The sequence below is a fragment of the Drosophila busckii genome, chromosome 3R (assembly GCF_011750605.1).
Source record: "Drosophila busckii strain San Diego stock center, stock number 13000-0081.31 chromosome 3R, ASM1175060v1, whole genome shotgun sequence".
NCBI classification, from domain to species: domain Eukaryota; kingdom Metazoa; phylum Arthropoda; class Insecta; order Diptera; family Drosophilidae; genus Drosophila; species Drosophila busckii.
In genome coordinates, this window is record NC_046607.1 from 21504821 (window position 1) to 21521604 (window position 16784).

At 42.1% G+C, this 16784-nt stretch overlaps 2 protein-coding genes across 3 annotated transcripts; one reads left to right on the top strand and one right to left on the bottom strand.

Moving 5' to 3' along the window:
* Positions 1 to 726: 726 nt before the first annotated feature.
* LOC108602858 (rho guanine nucleotide exchange factor 17) lies at positions 727 to 10716 on the bottom strand. 2 transcript variants are annotated; one of them, XM_033293947.1, is made up of 15 exons: positions 10568 to 10716; positions 7987 to 10032; positions 7434 to 7926; positions 4388 to 4651; positions 4146 to 4336; positions 3638 to 4083; positions 3361 to 3583; positions 3213 to 3304; positions 2574 to 3157; positions 2368 to 2519; positions 2249 to 2316; positions 2052 to 2194; positions 1870 to 1991; positions 1454 to 1816; positions 727 to 1387 (listed from the first exon to the last, which is right to left on the bottom strand). In XM_033293947.1, exons 2-15 carry the CDS (start codon positions 10014 to 10016, stop codon positions 1228 to 1230), a joined length of 5331 nt encoding a protein of 1776 aa, XP_033149838.1. In that variant the 5' UTR covers positions 10017 to 10032; positions 10568 to 10716; the 3' UTR covers positions 727 to 1227. The 2 variants fall into 2 exon arrangements, with proteins under 2 accessions (XP_033149838.1, XP_033149839.1); XM_033293948.1 differs by lacking the exons at positions 7434 to 7926; positions 7987 to 10032; positions 10568 to 10716 and adding an exon at positions 4744 to 5425.
* Positions 10717 to 14676: 3960 nt separating this feature from the next.
* Positions 14677 to 16767, top strand: LOC108602853 (uridine 5'-monophosphate synthase). The gene is made up of 3 exons (XM_017991127.1): positions 14677 to 14915; positions 14976 to 15492; positions 15734 to 16767. The coding sequence occupies exons 1-3, from the start codon at positions 14763 to 14765 to the stop codon at positions 16531 to 16533; spliced, it is 1470 nt and encodes a 489-aa protein (XP_017846616.1). The 5' UTR covers positions 14677 to 14762; the 3' UTR covers positions 16534 to 16767.
* The last annotated feature ends 17 nt before the right edge of the window (positions 16768 to 16784 follow it).

Here is a 16784-nt window from a genome sequence, read left to right on the forward strand (position 1 = left end):
ATAAGTGTGTGTTTATTATTTTTATTATCCATTTGATTTTTACAATAAGTTTTATATAGGAAAAACGCTTTGTTTTTGGCTCTGCACACACAGTAGTCAAAATAAGATATTAAATAATATGCTATTTCGAAAAATATACATATATACGTATGTATGTGTGTGTGTGTGTAGCTAAACATTCTCGAAAACTCGATTATCACGTGGTATGTATAGGAGTTAATATATATCAAATTCAATTCTCTTGCATTTGTATTACAATGCGTTTTCAGAAAACGGCAATAAATTGTTTTTAGCCTTTTTATAAAGATTTCTTCTATCATATATAGATGGTGTATACTTATATATGAGTTAGGCTACTTATATTATTATTAGGTACATAAGCTTTGCAGTCACTTATGTTAAACGGTGATGATTTTCTCTCTAACAATCTCCACAATACGTTAGTAGTGAGTATATTTTTGTTCTTTAACGCTATGTAGCACGTCGTGGGGAACATATGAATAATTCAGATAATGTTTGGTTTTTAGTGATTTTGTTTTTGGTTTAAATTTTATGAGTTCTTATTACAGCTAGCATATAAATACCTTTAAGTGAGGAATATATAATTGTAATTTAATTGCTGTTCTTTATAAACTATATATGTATATGTATATACACAATAATTAAGTATATATGTATGCCTGTTAGTTAGTTAAATTATAAATAATTACATTTAAAAAAATATGCATTATACTAATAATTTGTAATAATGTTTGTTTGTTTGATGGGTGTGTGTGTGTTTTGGAATATAGCTCCACATATGGCCTAGCTAGGATTTTCGATAACATACATTAGAATATAACATTCAGAATGTTTGGCGCAATAAGTTATATATTTCTCTTTTTTGGCACTAGTAGTTCATTGCTGATCGATCAGCTAATATTAAACAATACATAGTTATGGATAATTTACTAAAATAAACCGAATACGTTTGCTACCAAACCGAACCGAACCAGTCGGCAATTAAACTTTGATTGTAGTTTGCCAATTAATTTGTAGCATAAGAAATTGTTAAATCGTTCTGACATGTTTATAAATTAATAGTAAAGTCTATGTGTATAAATATATTTGTGTGTGTGTGTTGCATAAAAATCGCAGCAGTCAACTTTCTATATTGAGCTATGGAATTTAATTGTTGTTTTTCCATCTCGAAAGTAGTAAGCGCCAGCGATTTTTACGTCTTCTGCTTCAAATTTGCCAAATCAATAAATGGTTGGTGCTGTCCTCGCGTCCGGCAATCTCACTAAGCGAATTGGCACCAGAATTGCGAAAGTCCTCATAGCCATCGCCGCCCGATATGATGAGTATATTGTTGGTTTCCGTTTTGGATTTCGAGCCCTTCAGCGAACTGTCACGAGATAATTTACTACATTAACATTGATTATAAATGACTAATAAATTATCAAGTGCTCACCCTTGCTTGGAGTACTCATCGCTGTTGCCGCTGCTGGATTCACGTGCTGTAGCAGCAGCAGCAGGTTGAGCGCCACCTTCCAGCGCCTGCGTGGGCGTCTCCACAAAGGTGAGAAAACGCACGTGACCAGTGTGGCCATGAGGAATGCCCGTGGGCACAATATTGGGTGCACCCTTCTCATAGCCCAGCGCTGGTATGGTGAGCAGCACACCAGCGCTGGTGCCAATCCAAATCAGATCCTTGCAGCAGAGCAGCGAGGTGACGCGCAGACAGGCGGCCTTATGCTGACGAATGATTTCATCGCAGTTCGAGAGCATTTTGTTAACGGCGGGTGCAAGATTCACTTCGGTAATCAATTGGTGGCTACAATAAATTATAAATTAATAAAAGTTAAAGCCTAAGCGAGTCAAGCTTACGTATTGCAATGGAAACATTTAATATGCGCTGAGTTTTGTATGGATATCCATACATAATTGTTGGCTACCGTCATGTTTGTAATTGGCTTTGAGTCTGAGGATATTTGTATTTGATTAATCACCTGCAATGCAAAATAAGCGTTAGTTAGTTAAGGCAGCTTAAGATATGTGCAGCTGCTTACCGAAAAGGTTTCTGTATCCAATACTTTGATTATACCCTGTATGGAGCACCAGAGCTTGCCATTGACATTCAGCAATTTGTTTACTGGGCTAGTAACTGTGCCAATTGATATACAATGCGATGAGCAAGTGTTCCAAGATGTAGCTGCAATTTAATAGTTGTAATAAAAGTTATAGAAAGTCAGTAGAGCGCACTTACCACCATCTCTGAGATAAACATAAATATCACCATTTGCTAAAGATACAAATACACGATTGTCCAGATATCTGCATAAATTTTGAATTAGCAACAATAATATTAAAAAGCTGATGACTTACAATATAGAAAATACAGCCGAATGATGTTCAATTTTAATACGATTCTTTTTAATACGAATATTATCAGTGCTGTTGTAGACATGGATGCAGCCATCCTCAGTGCCAATCCACATGGTTGACTGATTGCATTCACTTTCTTCAGGATTGGAGTCCTATAAAAAAATATTTTATAAATCGTTACATCTTGATTAGGTTACAAAACTTACTTGTTGACTATGATATGTGGGATGATTGGAGGGCGAGGGACTAGGCATGCGTTGTTCGGCAGCAGCAGCAGCTGCAGCTGCAGCAGCAGATGTGGCCGCATCTGTTTCATCATCGCTGGAGCTTAAATTTAAATCTAGCTGAGTATCACTATTGTTGCTGCCCACGGGCGTCAGCGTTTTCTTCTTCTCCGGCGTAGCTGTAGCCATGGGCTTGAGCATGGCTGGCAGCTGATTGCTGGGCGAGATGCTCTTGCGATAATCACGCAGCTGTTGCGTGTAGCTATGCTGCGGTGGCGTCTGCTCATCCTGCTTGCCAGCGCAGGACTGCGCAGCGCTATAAGCGGGCACAGAGGCAACGCAGAGTATGCGCGCATTGCAGACGCCATTGCAGCTGGTGACATTCGGCTCCGGATGCAGCGACATGATGCACACCTGGCCCACATAGCCGTCGCTGTTGCAGACCCACACATCGCGCTTGTCGCTCAGCGTGGCCGAGGCGCAGGTGAACTGCAGACCCGCGCGCGTCTTGCGTATGGGTATGGATGTAAGGAATTCTGGAATGGGATGGCGCTCGAGTGTCGCGGCTGCAAATCAAACAAAGTTAGCCCACAGTTCATAACAATATTTTGAATAACTAACCTAATTTTTGTTTGGCTTCATTGAAGGTTTCTTCCCACATGGCGCGCTTCTCTGTTTTGTTGAAGACCACAGTTAACTTTTGACTGCCATTGCTAAATTAATAATTGCTATTATTAATAATTTATTAGAGAGAGGCTGGCGCACTTACGGTGAGCTCACTGTCAACTCCAAAACGTTGAGCTGTGCATCATTTGTTTGACGATCGGCCAGCTGGCGTTGTATATCGCGATGCAGCTCACGTATTACATCTTCCAGATACTGATGCGGGTACTTAAGTGTTGCTGTTATGTCGCTAATCTGCTGCAGCTTGCCGCAATCCTCCAAGAGACTTTCTATTTCGCTAACAATGCGCTTCACATTTTCATCTTTAGCTGCGTGCATAAACAAAATGTTTTTAAAGTTCAGCTTTGAGTGTGGCAACTTACATTTAACAATTTCCAAACAGTCCAGCGATATCTTGGTGAGGAACTTGTATTTGTTGGTGTCCAATGTGCTGGCCACAGACACGGGACATATGGAGCTATTGGGCTTGCGTATGGTGCCGCTGCGTTTTTTGATGCTGGTGAGCACAAGCAGATCATTGAATAAAAAGAAACCGCGATCCTTGCGTGCGCCCTGCCCCGAAGGCATGGACACCAAATCAAACAGCAAGAACTGACGCTCGGGCGCTATTAGATCCGTCATGCCCTCAATGACGCCTTCGAGCTCACGCAGCGTTGCCTCGCGCTGTCCATTCTCCATTATTTCACGCTCCTTGCAATTGATATGCACCAAAATGTCATGCACCAGCTTCAGCACATCCTGCAAATGCTTCTGATCCGGATGATCGTGATCTGTGTGCTTGATAAGGCGTTGAAACAACAACTCGTAGCTGCAATGACAATCAAAATTATAATAAAAATACAACCAAATGTTTGAGATCGTGACACCTACTTGGGAAACTTTTGCACTGGCTTGATGAGCAAATTGTCCAGCGTCAGTTTGCCTTTGTGCTCACGCGCTGTGGACTCTAAAAATTTGGCAAACGAGGGTCGCTGATGCTTCATGGAGCGTATAGCGTTCTTGGCACGATTACAGTTGTTCACAAACGATGTGTATACCTCCAGCACTTCCAGCTTGGAGAACTGCAAACAAACATTAGCATAGATAAACAATTGTTTAAATGATTGACTCACCGTTTCAATAAACGCATCGCCCACTTTTTGCTGCACATCCCATTCGTCCAAACGATGCTTGAGCTCGGCTAGAAACTTCTCATGGATTTGCAGTATGTCCGGCACCATAAAGAATATTTCATCCACTGTGCGTGTGTCCACAATCATGCTGGCATGCTCCGGAGACTTTAACACTTTTAAATATTTGAGCACAACAGTTTGCAGCGACTCCACATAGGACTGCTCCATGCGATAGATTTCCTGCACTACATAAGTGCGCGTATCCTGTGGGGACAAAGCATTAAAAAGCTTTGATTAAGTATGCTTAAGGCTTAAATGTTATGCTAACTTAAACTTGCAGCCCAAACAAAACTTACGCCATCGTAGCCACCCAGATTCCATTTGCAATTCATTTCGTACTGTGCGCGTCGCTCGGAGTCATCCTCCGAATCGGAGCAATTGATTGAAGTCATTTTCTTAAGCCTATCATACTTTTCGTTCTGCTGCCCAGCCACACAGCCAGTCTTGCCCAAGCGTGCGACTGTGGATGAGGCCAGCGAAACAGCTTGGGAGACGCTGCTGCTGGTGCTAGTGCTGTTGGCATTCAATGCTGGTGGCGCTACTGCTGCTTGTGTTGCATCCACAGCGCTGTTGGCTGCAGCTGTGGCTGACAGCGATGCTTGTAAATCCAATAGACTAAGTCGCAGATTCTCGCGATTGTGCGACATTTTGTAAACTTCTAAAAATTTGTGCTTAGTGCGAAGCTTTAAACAAACTTGCGTAACTTTTGTCAGTTGTTGTTGCTGCTGCGAAGCTCACTGTGCGCATTTGTAACTGTATGTGTGCAACTTTGGCATCTGTGCGTATGTGTATGTGTATTTTGTTTCACTGTCAAGCTGTATTTAATAATGATTCGATGTTACAGTCTGTTTGCGTAGTTGCAGCTAACTAAATGTTGCAGCAGCTACAGCCGCAGCTCAGAGCCAAGACTCGAAAACAAGTAACACGAGTGCCACGCGTACCAAAAGGAACAACAGCGGAATACGCGTGGTTGTTAAGTGGGAGAACCACTAAAGCAACCCACTTGTCACACACACACAGACACACGAGTGAGAGATATTGACTTGTTGTTGGCTGTTCATTGAGTTGCAACAACGCTGAAGCGTCAGCTTTTGTGGCTTGTTACGCCCATGGCTTGGATAATGACACTCAAATTGAGTCTTGTTGTGCAAGTGGAAGAGGAAGAGGCAGCAGCAGGAGCAGCAGCTGAAGCTGTAGCTGAAGTGGCAGAACTTGAACCGAGCGTATATTGACTGCTTTAATTGGCAGTCAAGTAAGCTCGAGGAGCTGCGGAGCCGCAAAGGGTAACTAATCAATAAACTTTCTAATATACATATATGTATGTATGTGACTACGATTTGAATGCAGCATACTTTTGTGCGTAACTGAGCAAGCATATGCATGCGTAGTTGTATTTTAACACACACACACACGCGCCACAAGTGGTAGTTTACACACACACACACACACACACGAGCCAACACACACACACACACATTTTCAATTAATAGAATTTATTAAAAGAATATATATTTTGTATTGAATTGAGTTGCGCAGCGCAACAAGAGGCTCTTCTACATGTATGCGTATGCGTTTGCATGTGTGTGTATAAGCATTTCATATGTATGTACACATAATTATTTATATTATGCACTAAACAAAACTGTTTGTTGCTGCTGCTGCTTTTTTTTTGCTTTTTTGTACGCCTGACAAGCAATAATTTTTGTTTTCTTAAGAAATTGTTTTCGCACACACGCGTTACAACAACATTTATATATATACATTTATATGTATGTACGCAGCTATTGCTTAGTATGTATGCGTATGTTTAATTTATTAAAAAAGTTTTTTCACAGCAGCAAACATTTGCATATTCAACGTTTAAACGCTTGACTACTTAAACACTGCGCTAGGCTGCTGCGTTTTACTTATTAATTTTAGTTATTGTATTTTTTCACAATACCACAAAATAAAACAAACGAAACACGAGAAAATTTCGCCACACAATCGCGCTACAAAAACCAAATAGAATTTAAACGCGCGCAGTGGCAAAAGCGAACCGTGTTGCTGTTGCTGCGCGGGAGAGAGCAGCCATAATAAGTTTGTATGTGTGTGCACACATACTTGTGTGTGTATTGTCGGTGGCAAGCTGCAAGTGTGCTACTCAATATGCCGACAGCCAGTAAGCAAGCATTCCATTGTGCCAAATACACACTTAATTTCCATTTTTCATTTTCCAAACAGCCGAACTCTCACTCTCGCTCTCACTCGCTCTCGCTCGCTCGCTCGTGTACACAATTGGAATACAGCGCACTCATTACCTGCGACTGCATGCGACAAGTGTCCAAAACGCCGAACAGGTAAACTTGTATACTTTGCATTTTGCTTACAAGTAACTGAACAAAGCGTTTCAATGTAAGCATTGTCCTTTAAACACAAACTATGCACATGCTGCTTGCAGACTGGCAGTTCAAGATTTAAAACAAACGTTTATATACTTTGCGCTTTAATTGTTGTCTCAAAACATTTGTCAATTTTATTGCACAATTAATGCTTAATAGCCCACACACACACATTAAAAGTTAAAGCAGCGCTTTGTCAGCACAGTGCTTGGCATGAAATGGAACGGAATGGAATGGAGCGGCATGGAACAGGCGCTAGCACACTGACACATATTTCCAATGCGCAGCGTCTGCGCAGTACGCAAAATGCACATCAAAATTCCAAAACAGCAGCCAAAACAGATTTCTATTCCACATACGCAAGTGATCAGCGCACAGTGGAACTTAATTTCAACAAATTTTCTAGCAGTCAATAAAATTGTTTTGACAATTGCCAGCAGCAGCAGCAGCAGCAGTGTATTAAAAATAGCGAAGTTTTAATTGCTTAAGCAACTCTTTGCTTTGCTTTGATTTCTAAATTAATATATAAACTATGTTATTTAATAGCAGCAGCCCCAAAGTTAATGTCTATGACTAACCTTCTTATTACGCATTAGGTTACTCACCGCAACATTTTTCTGGCGCTGCTCAGCCAACATATTCTCACTCGACCCCTTCAGCAGTTCGGCCAACAAAGCAGCTGTGGGTGGCACTGTAACGCCATTGGGAACCCTTGACTTGCTATTGTTGTTATTATTATTGTTATTGTTGTTGTTGTTGCCCGCATCAAGACTGCGCTTGTGGTGATGATGATGATGATGATGTGGCTGCTTCTTGGCAAGCGCTTTGAGCGCCGTTGCCTCCGAGCCAGCACGCTTCATTTGATGCTGCGGCTGCTTGCCCGCGCCAACAGCCGTGCCGTGATCTTTGGCAGCCGCTAAGCTGGAGCTCTCAATTTGCGAGGGCGTCGAAGCGGCGCGTGTGTGCGTTGGCACTGGCAAATACGCGTTGGATTTGCGTACGCGCATGGAGCTGGAGTACTGCGGCATATTGGGGCGTATGGAGTTGCTGCTGCTGCTGGACAGCAATGAGTCATCGGCAATGCGACGTGTGTGCAAACTGCTAAAAAATGAATAATTGAATAAGCATGGGACTGATTTAGTAGTGACTGCAACTTACACATCGGACTCGCGTAAATCTTCTAAAATTTCCTCAAAGTGCAGGCGATTGGGTTTCTTCATTTCAGCTTCCAGCATTTGGCCATAGGGTCCACGCACTGGACGCTTTGAGTAGCGTTTGTGCTCTGCATCGCCACTGGGTGTGGGACTCCAGCTAATGCGCTCCTCAGTGTCGGACAGCGATTCCATTATGTTTCTAATAGGTGTATCATCTTTCTCCTCGCTGCTCTGACAGCTAAAGCTGCTCAGCAGCTGCGACTTGTCCTGCGAGCTGCGCCAGGCAGGCGAATCCCGCTCCAGCTCTGGCGTATTCAGCTCAAACAGCACTGGCTCATTATTATTTTGCGTATCCAAATTGGCTATGTTTATGTCCAGCGATAGCTGACGATGTGGCTGATGCCAGTCCGAGTTGTCTATGTACATGCCCTTGCGCTTGGTGCACTTGTCCAGATGACGCTTCTGCCGCTCCGATGTGCTATGACGTGGCGTGGCAATTGTATCTTTGCACTCCAGCTCATCTGGACTGCCGCGCAGCTCGGCAGACTCCACAGACTCTTGGCTCTGCAGCAGCACACGCTCGTCGGCCTCCTCGGAGCTGCGGCTGACCGAAATGGTGGGCAGCAGATCGCTGCGCAGCGTGGTGAGCGTTTCCGGTTGTGTAACTTTGCAGGCGGCGCGTGAAATGTTCGGCTGCATAGTCTGCGGCACCATGTCGAATTCTGGAGTAACCTCCACCCATTCCTGTGCAGGTGTTTCCAGCCACTCCTGAGCTGCGCACTCGTAAACAGGCACGGGTATAAGACAAGTGGTGGCGGTTTGCAGTATGTTGTCTGTCAGGCACTCCAGCGGCTGCTGCTCCTCCAGCAGCGTGGCTATGTTGGGCGCATTGGAGTCTGTGCTGGAGCTGCCTGTGTTGCTGGCACTAAACGGCTCCAGTATTACCGGTGGATGACACGCTTTGAGCAGCGCTGTGGGCGTCTCCTCTGCATTAGTCTCACTCTCCGACTGCACCGTGTCCGATAGCGACTCCATCTTTGCATGCGCTGCTATGACGCTGCTCGCTGTGGCAGGCAGCACGCCCGCAATGCTGCTGCTGTCTGTATTGAAAATATCCTCCTCGGGTATGGCGTCGGGCACGTCCTCTAGCACATGCTCCAGCGACTTCTCTTGGCCATAGTTCAGATTGATGCAGAGCTCGGTGCGCTTTAGCGGTATGTAAACCCAGTTGGGCTCCGGCGTGCGTGCGCGTTCTCCGGGCAGCGAGTGCGCCGAATCAATGGAAGAGCTTGTATTCAAATTGGACGGCGAGTGCGCCTCCGTGGCCTTGTCCCGCCGCAGTCGATCGCGCAAAGCACTTAAAGTTGATTTACAGTCGATTTGAGAGAACGAAACCGAACGAAATGGTAAAATGCCTTTCGGCGTTGTTGCACCCACGATGCCCACACGCTGAGACTCCGGTCTAGTCGGTTGGCTGGCCCAATCGCAACTGGCCTCAACTGCTGCCGCTGCTGCTGCTGTTGGGGGTGGCGGTGATTTGGACTTCTCGCGATTGCCCAGCATGAAAGCTTCCAGATTGGAGAGACTGGCGTTGGGTCTAATCGATTGAAAGAGACGTGCGGCCGCACCAATATTATTGTTGTTGCTGCTGCTGCTGTTGTTGTTGTTGTTGTTGTTCTGTTTGCTGTGCGCCATTGCTGTAGCCAAGTCATCTGCTGTTGACCTATGTTGCTCGCAAGCATCCGGTAAATCAATGCTGCTTGCCACGGAATTGTTATTTGAGATACGCGGCTTACGTGGCGGCGGCACCGGCGGCGGCGTGGGCGTTGATGATGTACGTCCAGCACCACCCCCACCCCGCAGCAGCTCTGTCAGCTCTTTGAGGCGCTCCGAACGCTCCGATGACTTGCGCTGCTTCTCCGCGCCGCCGCTGCTCTTGGCAGCAGTTTCTGTAGCTGCAGCTGCTGGCGGCGTGGACTTGCGACCAAATGTCAGACGCTGAAAACGATCCAAGGTATTACGTCGTTTGTCCATTATGCCTGCAGTTTAGCTGAAATATATATATGAAGGGGTATATCAATCAATTGCAGATATGACTTTAGATTTTCTCAGTGCACAATGACACATAAAACACAATGTGAGTCCGAGCCAAAGAAACAGACGCACATACATACAAATGTGTAAATATTTATACATACAAATGTATAAAAACATTTCGTCTATATACGCATACAAAGATATATTTTTAGTATAAGCAATACAGAATATATAGAAGACAACGCATACAAAAGAGCGCTAAATCAAAGAGCGAGACAGCGAGCGACAGAGAGAGCGAGAGCGAGAGCAATACATATGTATATGTTGAATGAATTTTACAAAAAGCACACATTAAGAAAAGTTTTGCGGCATCACTAATACAAACAAAGAGTTATGTATATAACACTTATATACATTATGCTATACACCGGGAGCTATGAGAAGCGCATAGAGCAGACTTTGTAAGTTTAGAAGTTGCCATTGATCTATGCAAGACTCATAATTGTTAATTAATGCTTAAATGTGGCCATGTTTATTTATTTACATACCTACTTCCGTTTCAATTTGAACTTTATCGAGTTCAATTTTGAGACTACGCATTACCGTTAATTGTTTATAAAGAAATTATAGCGCACTATAAAATTGTTGATGCTTTTACGATTCGTTGTCATCCCTTAACCAAATGTTTGTGCAGATTAAACCATTTTAAACGCTTTTGTGCTGTCCTCACTTTATATCCTGGCAGCCACATAGTCTACTATATTATATTTGTATTATTTATAGTTCAAAACAAAACGCTTACTCAAGACATTCTTTACATTTGCTGCTTTCATAAGCTATATAACTTGTCCATAGCGTTTGGGGGGCGACAATTATAGCGCGGAATAGTTCCAAAATTAGAATTAGTACGTCGAAGCACAAAACGCGACGCAACGCGGCGTTCGTTTGTTTTTTTTTCAATAAGAATTGGGCCAATCACAAAATATAGCACAATTGCTTATGTGTCTGATAACAAACTATAGCTGCAACATTTAGTTGCTTAGACTAATTGCAGTTCGTACTAGACATGACGCTTTTCCGAAGGCTTTTCCGCTTGTCTTAATGTTTATGTCGCGCGTCGTACGATTTCTATATCTGGCAGTGACGGAGAACCAAATTCAAATCATCATCGTTCACTAATTTCTTCCTCAACAAAGACAAAACGATTCGACGACAAATCACACACTGAATTTAACTGAGAGCTATGAAAAGCTACAATGCCAGATTGCCAGTGTATGTTGCTGTTGCTGTTGCTCTTGTTGTTGTTGCTGCACTGTCGATCTATCCGCTCTGTGCCGCCAATGCTCGCAGTTGGGCGAGCTTTTCTTTCTTGGCTAGCCATTGTCTGTTTTGGCCGCCTTAGAGCTTTTTATGCAGCAAACGTTGCTCGATCCTCGTTAAAGTTTATTTTTTGTTTTATAATTATTCATTAGTGCAATTATGTTTTAATTGGCGTTACACTTGCATAGGCTAACTAGGAATTTACCTTTGGACTATGTACAAAGTGTATATGCAAGTTGGATATTTTTGTACTTAGAGGCTCTGCAACTTTGTTACGCATGCTTAGCCAAACGGAAATGCACTTTGTTAACAAAGAAATGAAACCGTTAAGGCTTTCATAGCATGCAGACAAAAGCGTTTAACAATAACTAATTGTTTAAGACTCTGGCTATGTAAATAAAGAACCGCGACTGACTGCAAATTAATTTCTGTTCATATTAGTTGACGCTTGCAGCTCTTGCGAGGTGTTAAAAATTTTATAAAACTTGCTGAGCGCACGCAGCTTCCAACGCTCTGCAGATTAATCATAGTGGCTGGCAACAAAACAAAAGATGAAACAATTTATTTATCTGCAACGCGGCGTTGAGCCGCTGTCAGAGATGTCAGTCAAAAGAGCCAAGCTATTAAACGGCCTATGAAATACATAGTTTAAAAATAGATTTTTCATAGTGTTACAGCTACAGAGCGTCCGCTCTCATGGCTAAGACTGCAGCTCGTAAGCTCCTATATTATAATTATTGTGATTTGTTGAAGTGTTCAGTTGGCAGCTGGTTTGACGCTTTAAGCAAAAAAAAAAAAACACTGTCGGCAAATTTATATACAACATGTCAAAACTTGAATGAGCTTATAATGATAATTAATTAAGCTAGCAGCAAATAAAATGTTTAATTAATTTTGTTTAATTAAATGTGAGGCTTGAAAATGGGTCACAAGCAGCGAAATTTATTTAGCTATAGAGCATTTTAGCTTCGTTACAAACAGTAGGTAAAACCTATTTTCTGACATCTGAATGCTACACACACATTCATAGATATACAGCTGCGGTTACGCTTTATCTACAGTCTTTTATCTGACTAACTTGCAAACAAATAAATAATAAGTAAGTTAATGCAACAGTCAAAATATTTATTAAGCTCAGCATTCCAACTGAGCGAGCTACTAAGTATAATACGTAATACAGCTAACGCTTTTTAGCCTAATGCCTGGTTAACTTTGTCCAGCAAACTGATTTGGTGCTGGCCTACTTAAATCATTTTTGTTTTTATTTGAGCCAGAGCAGCAAAGTACCCACCAGTTGGTCTGGTCGACATTTCACTTCAGATGTTCGATTAGGCATTGCACTCAACTCAGTGTCATACTTTCACGACCTTTTTACTTTTTTTTTTCTTCTTTATAAAGTGACCTCACAGTTCAAGCCAACAGATTGTTGCAGCGATAAAGCATTTTAAATTTGCCTGCCAGTTTATATTGTAACTGAACATCAACTTACAGTTTAGCTACAAAATATTTGCTATTTATTTAGTTTTTGCATACTGTCGTCGTCGTTGTCTTTTGTGAAAGTAACACACGCTGAGAATTCAGACATTAAATAAAAAATTTGTATGCTGCTGATTGTTATCGTTGTAGGTGATGTAAGATAAACAACTTGGCCGCTTTATCAACTCGCTCGTAATTGACTGTGGCCAACAACAAAGCATAAAGCCAGGCTACATGACAAGTGAGATGGCTAAAACACAAGAGCATAGCACAAAAAAAAAACGTCAAAGACTACAAGCTTGGCCTAATTGGGTTAATGACCGTTTATTTGTATAATTCTAGTTCATAGATCAATTTGCGGTTACATAAACAAATTTACACACTCTATAGTCGGCTCTCTGGCATTATTTGCACATATCAAATAAAATGTGGCTAACAGTATCGAGCAATTAAATATTCGCACTGTTTTATTCATTTTCTCTCGTAATTTGCATTCGCATCGTAAAACTAATCAATATTGCTTATAGTATTCGTCATAAAAAAAAGAGTAGAAAAAAACAGAAATAATCGAAAAAAAACGAAATCAACAGCAGCAGCAGCAGCCCGTTAAACAAGCATGACTTCAATACTACAGTCCAAGAGAGGAGGCTACGTCAAGAAAAAGTATCTTCAAAATACACTTATGCTGCCTTTTTATGGCATATCTTTTACTTCTTTGCCTGCACTTGAGTAACTTGGCCTTCGTACTGTTGCCAAAGCTGTTTTTCGTGTTGTTGTTGCTGCTGTTGTTGTTTTGGTTGCTGCCGCTGCTGCCGTTGGTTTAGTCCGCCTTTTTTATTTTTGTAAATGAAATGTAATCGAAATATGGGTCGACGTCGCCGGCGCGCTGTCTATCTGTATATTGGCCTTACCAACGTCCCATGATCATTTCTGCCCAGCATGCGAGTTTGAACTCAAAACATACTTCCATCACATTGGCGAGGCAAATTAACAAAAAAAAAAAAAACATTCCATTCAAATCTGTTGTTATTAAGCCCTTCAATTTTGGGAAGAGTGCTTAACTTTCTGCAGTTGGTAATGCTGCATCTGCGTTAAATCTTTCACTTTAAATCGCGCACATGAACATATTTCATATTTATATCCGATTTGCTGGATTCACGCACATTATTCTTTAATTTGTTACACAAATTATAATTGACTTGACTTTGATTTTTATAGGATATAATTCACAACACAAAACCATAACATTTTAATTTAGTATTTTAATATTTCATATCCGAACCGACTATAATTTATACTCGAAATTATTTGCAACTATCACAAGTTAAAATAAACAACGTTTTTTAGCATAACGAGCGCGTGTGTGGTGCGTCGCGATGATCGTTCAACAAAATAATAAATTTAAATCCAAACAGATAATGTTAAGTACTTTGCTGATAGTTGGCAACTGTGCATTAACGCTGTTATGTTAAGCTCTGTTAAATATTTTGCAGAGCAGCGAGCCAACAGCTCCATTTTAACATAATCTGTTGAAATGGTCACCCTTATTGTTTTCAAAACTATTATTGCTTACACAATTTAACGCTTTTGTTTCCACATCCATATGGATCTAAATATTAGAAATACATGGAATATATGGAAAAATAAACTTTTATAGCTTTAGCTACTAGCTTATAATTAAAAATACAAAAATTCGCGAGCGTATTGAAGAGGCGCGAGCACTATATTATACTAGATGGTACTTGCAAACACTAAGCTTACAAATAGCGGCGAAATTTTATTGTGGATGATATGTGGTAATTTGGACGGCACCCAAAGGCTTATAAAAATTGCTTTTTCAAAAAAAATAACATACGTTTTTGTTGTTTTACATTGATAACACGTGTTGATTACACGTGTGCGGAGTGCCTTTCGAGAGATTCAAGTCGTGCTTAAACAATTGCCGAAATGCTTGCTGAAACATCAAATCAAATGAAAGCGCTTGCGCTTAAATTGTTTGAAATAAATGCGTTTAAATTTGGCGACTTTAAAATGAAGGTCGGCATTAATTCGCCGGTTTACTTTGATTTGCGTGTAATTGTGAGCTATCCAGATGTTATGGTGAGTGAAAGGCAGGCAACAACGATGATATTTATGATAAAATGGTGATATTTATGATAGCAAACAGTATCTGATCTGCTGGTGGAACATATCAAGAGCCAAGAACTGAACTCCAAACATGTTTGCGGCGTGCCGTACACAGCGCTGCCGCTGGCCACCATTGTGTCGCTGCAGCAGTCAACGCCTATGTTGGTGCGCCGCAAGGAGGCCAAAGCGTATGGCACAAAGAAACTGATTGAGGGCATCTTCAATGCCGGCGACACCTGTTTGATTGTTGAGGATGTAGTAACGTCGGGCTCCAGCATCTTGGATACTGTGCGCGACTTGCAGAGCGAGGGCATTGTGGTGACCGATGCTGTTGTTGTGGTTGATCGCGAACAGGGCGGTGCCGCCAACATTGCCAAGCATGGAGTACGCATGCATTCGCTCTTTACGCTATCTTTTCTGCTCAACACGCTGCGTGAAGCGGGACGCATTGAGAAGTCGACGGTGGATGCGGTGGCCAAGTATATTGCCTCGGCGCAGATAAACAGTGATGGCTCATTTGTAGGCGGCGATAAGGCTAATTTAGATGGGGGTAAGTGAGATAAGGCACTGCCTAGATATAAATGTGTACAGAGTGGAAACATATCACATGCTCCCTCCCCAAATGAACTTGATTGCCAGCAAAGCAGTGGCTTCAATTAGGGCTGCGAGAGAGTGTCATAAATTTTTCAATTTGTTTTATATGCTGCCATAGTATAAGCTTTATAATCATATCAATTGCCTGCTACTATGATAGATCACATAAATAATGATAGTTTCCCGTTTTTATGCAGCTAATGACCTTGTGCGTACCAGGCTGACATATGAGACACGCGCCAATTTGGCCAAAAGTCCATTGGCTAAGCGACTGTTCAATCTAATGGCTAACAAGCAAACGAACCTTTGTCTGGCCGCTGATCTGACCAAGGCTGCTGATATTTTGGATATGGCAGAAAAGTGTGGACCTTATATTTGTTTGCTCAAGACGCATGTGGATATTGTGGAGGACTTTAGCGATAGCTTTATCAGCAGCCTACAAACGCTGGCCAAACAACACAATTTTGTGCTAATGGAGGATCGTAAATTTGCGGACATTGGCAATACAGTGTCGCTGCAGTATAGCAAGGGTATTTATAAAATATCCAGCTGGGCGGATTTGGTAACAGCGCATACGCTGCCCGGACGCAGCATAGTGCAGGGACTCAAGGCAGCGCTGGAGGGCGAGGAGCGTGGCGTTTTTCTCTTGGCCGAAATGTCTTCCAGTGGCAATCTCATTGATGACAAATACAAGGAGACCAGCGTGAAAATTGCCACCGAGGGCGGCGATGTGGACTTTGTGGCTGGCGTTGTATGTCAGTCATCCAACTGTTTTGCCTTTCCTGGTCTCATACAGTTGACGCCGGGCGTCAAGATTAACGAGAATGTCGATAAGCTGGGACAACAGTACCAGACTCCCGAGCATGTTGTCAAGCAGCTTGGCGCTGATATCGCAGTCGTTGGCCGTGGCATTCTGCAGGCTTCCAACCCGCAGCAAGCGGCAATAAATTACCGTGATCGTCTTTGGGCCGCCTATACAGAGCGTGTGGCCAAGTAGATACCAATGTATTTCCTATTAACATTAAGTCTCGGGTTTGGATACAAGTTAAGAAGCACAAAAGACAACAGGATTTGACGAAGTTAAATATTTTAGTACTAAAGCTTTTTTAATATAATATTGCAACTTATTTGTCACAAAAGCCAAACTTACTTTTTGAAAGTAACAGTACAATTATAATTTCTAAAGTTGAAATAGCGTTCATATAAGTTATTAGCATATCAAACTAATTTCACAAAATAATAATAAAG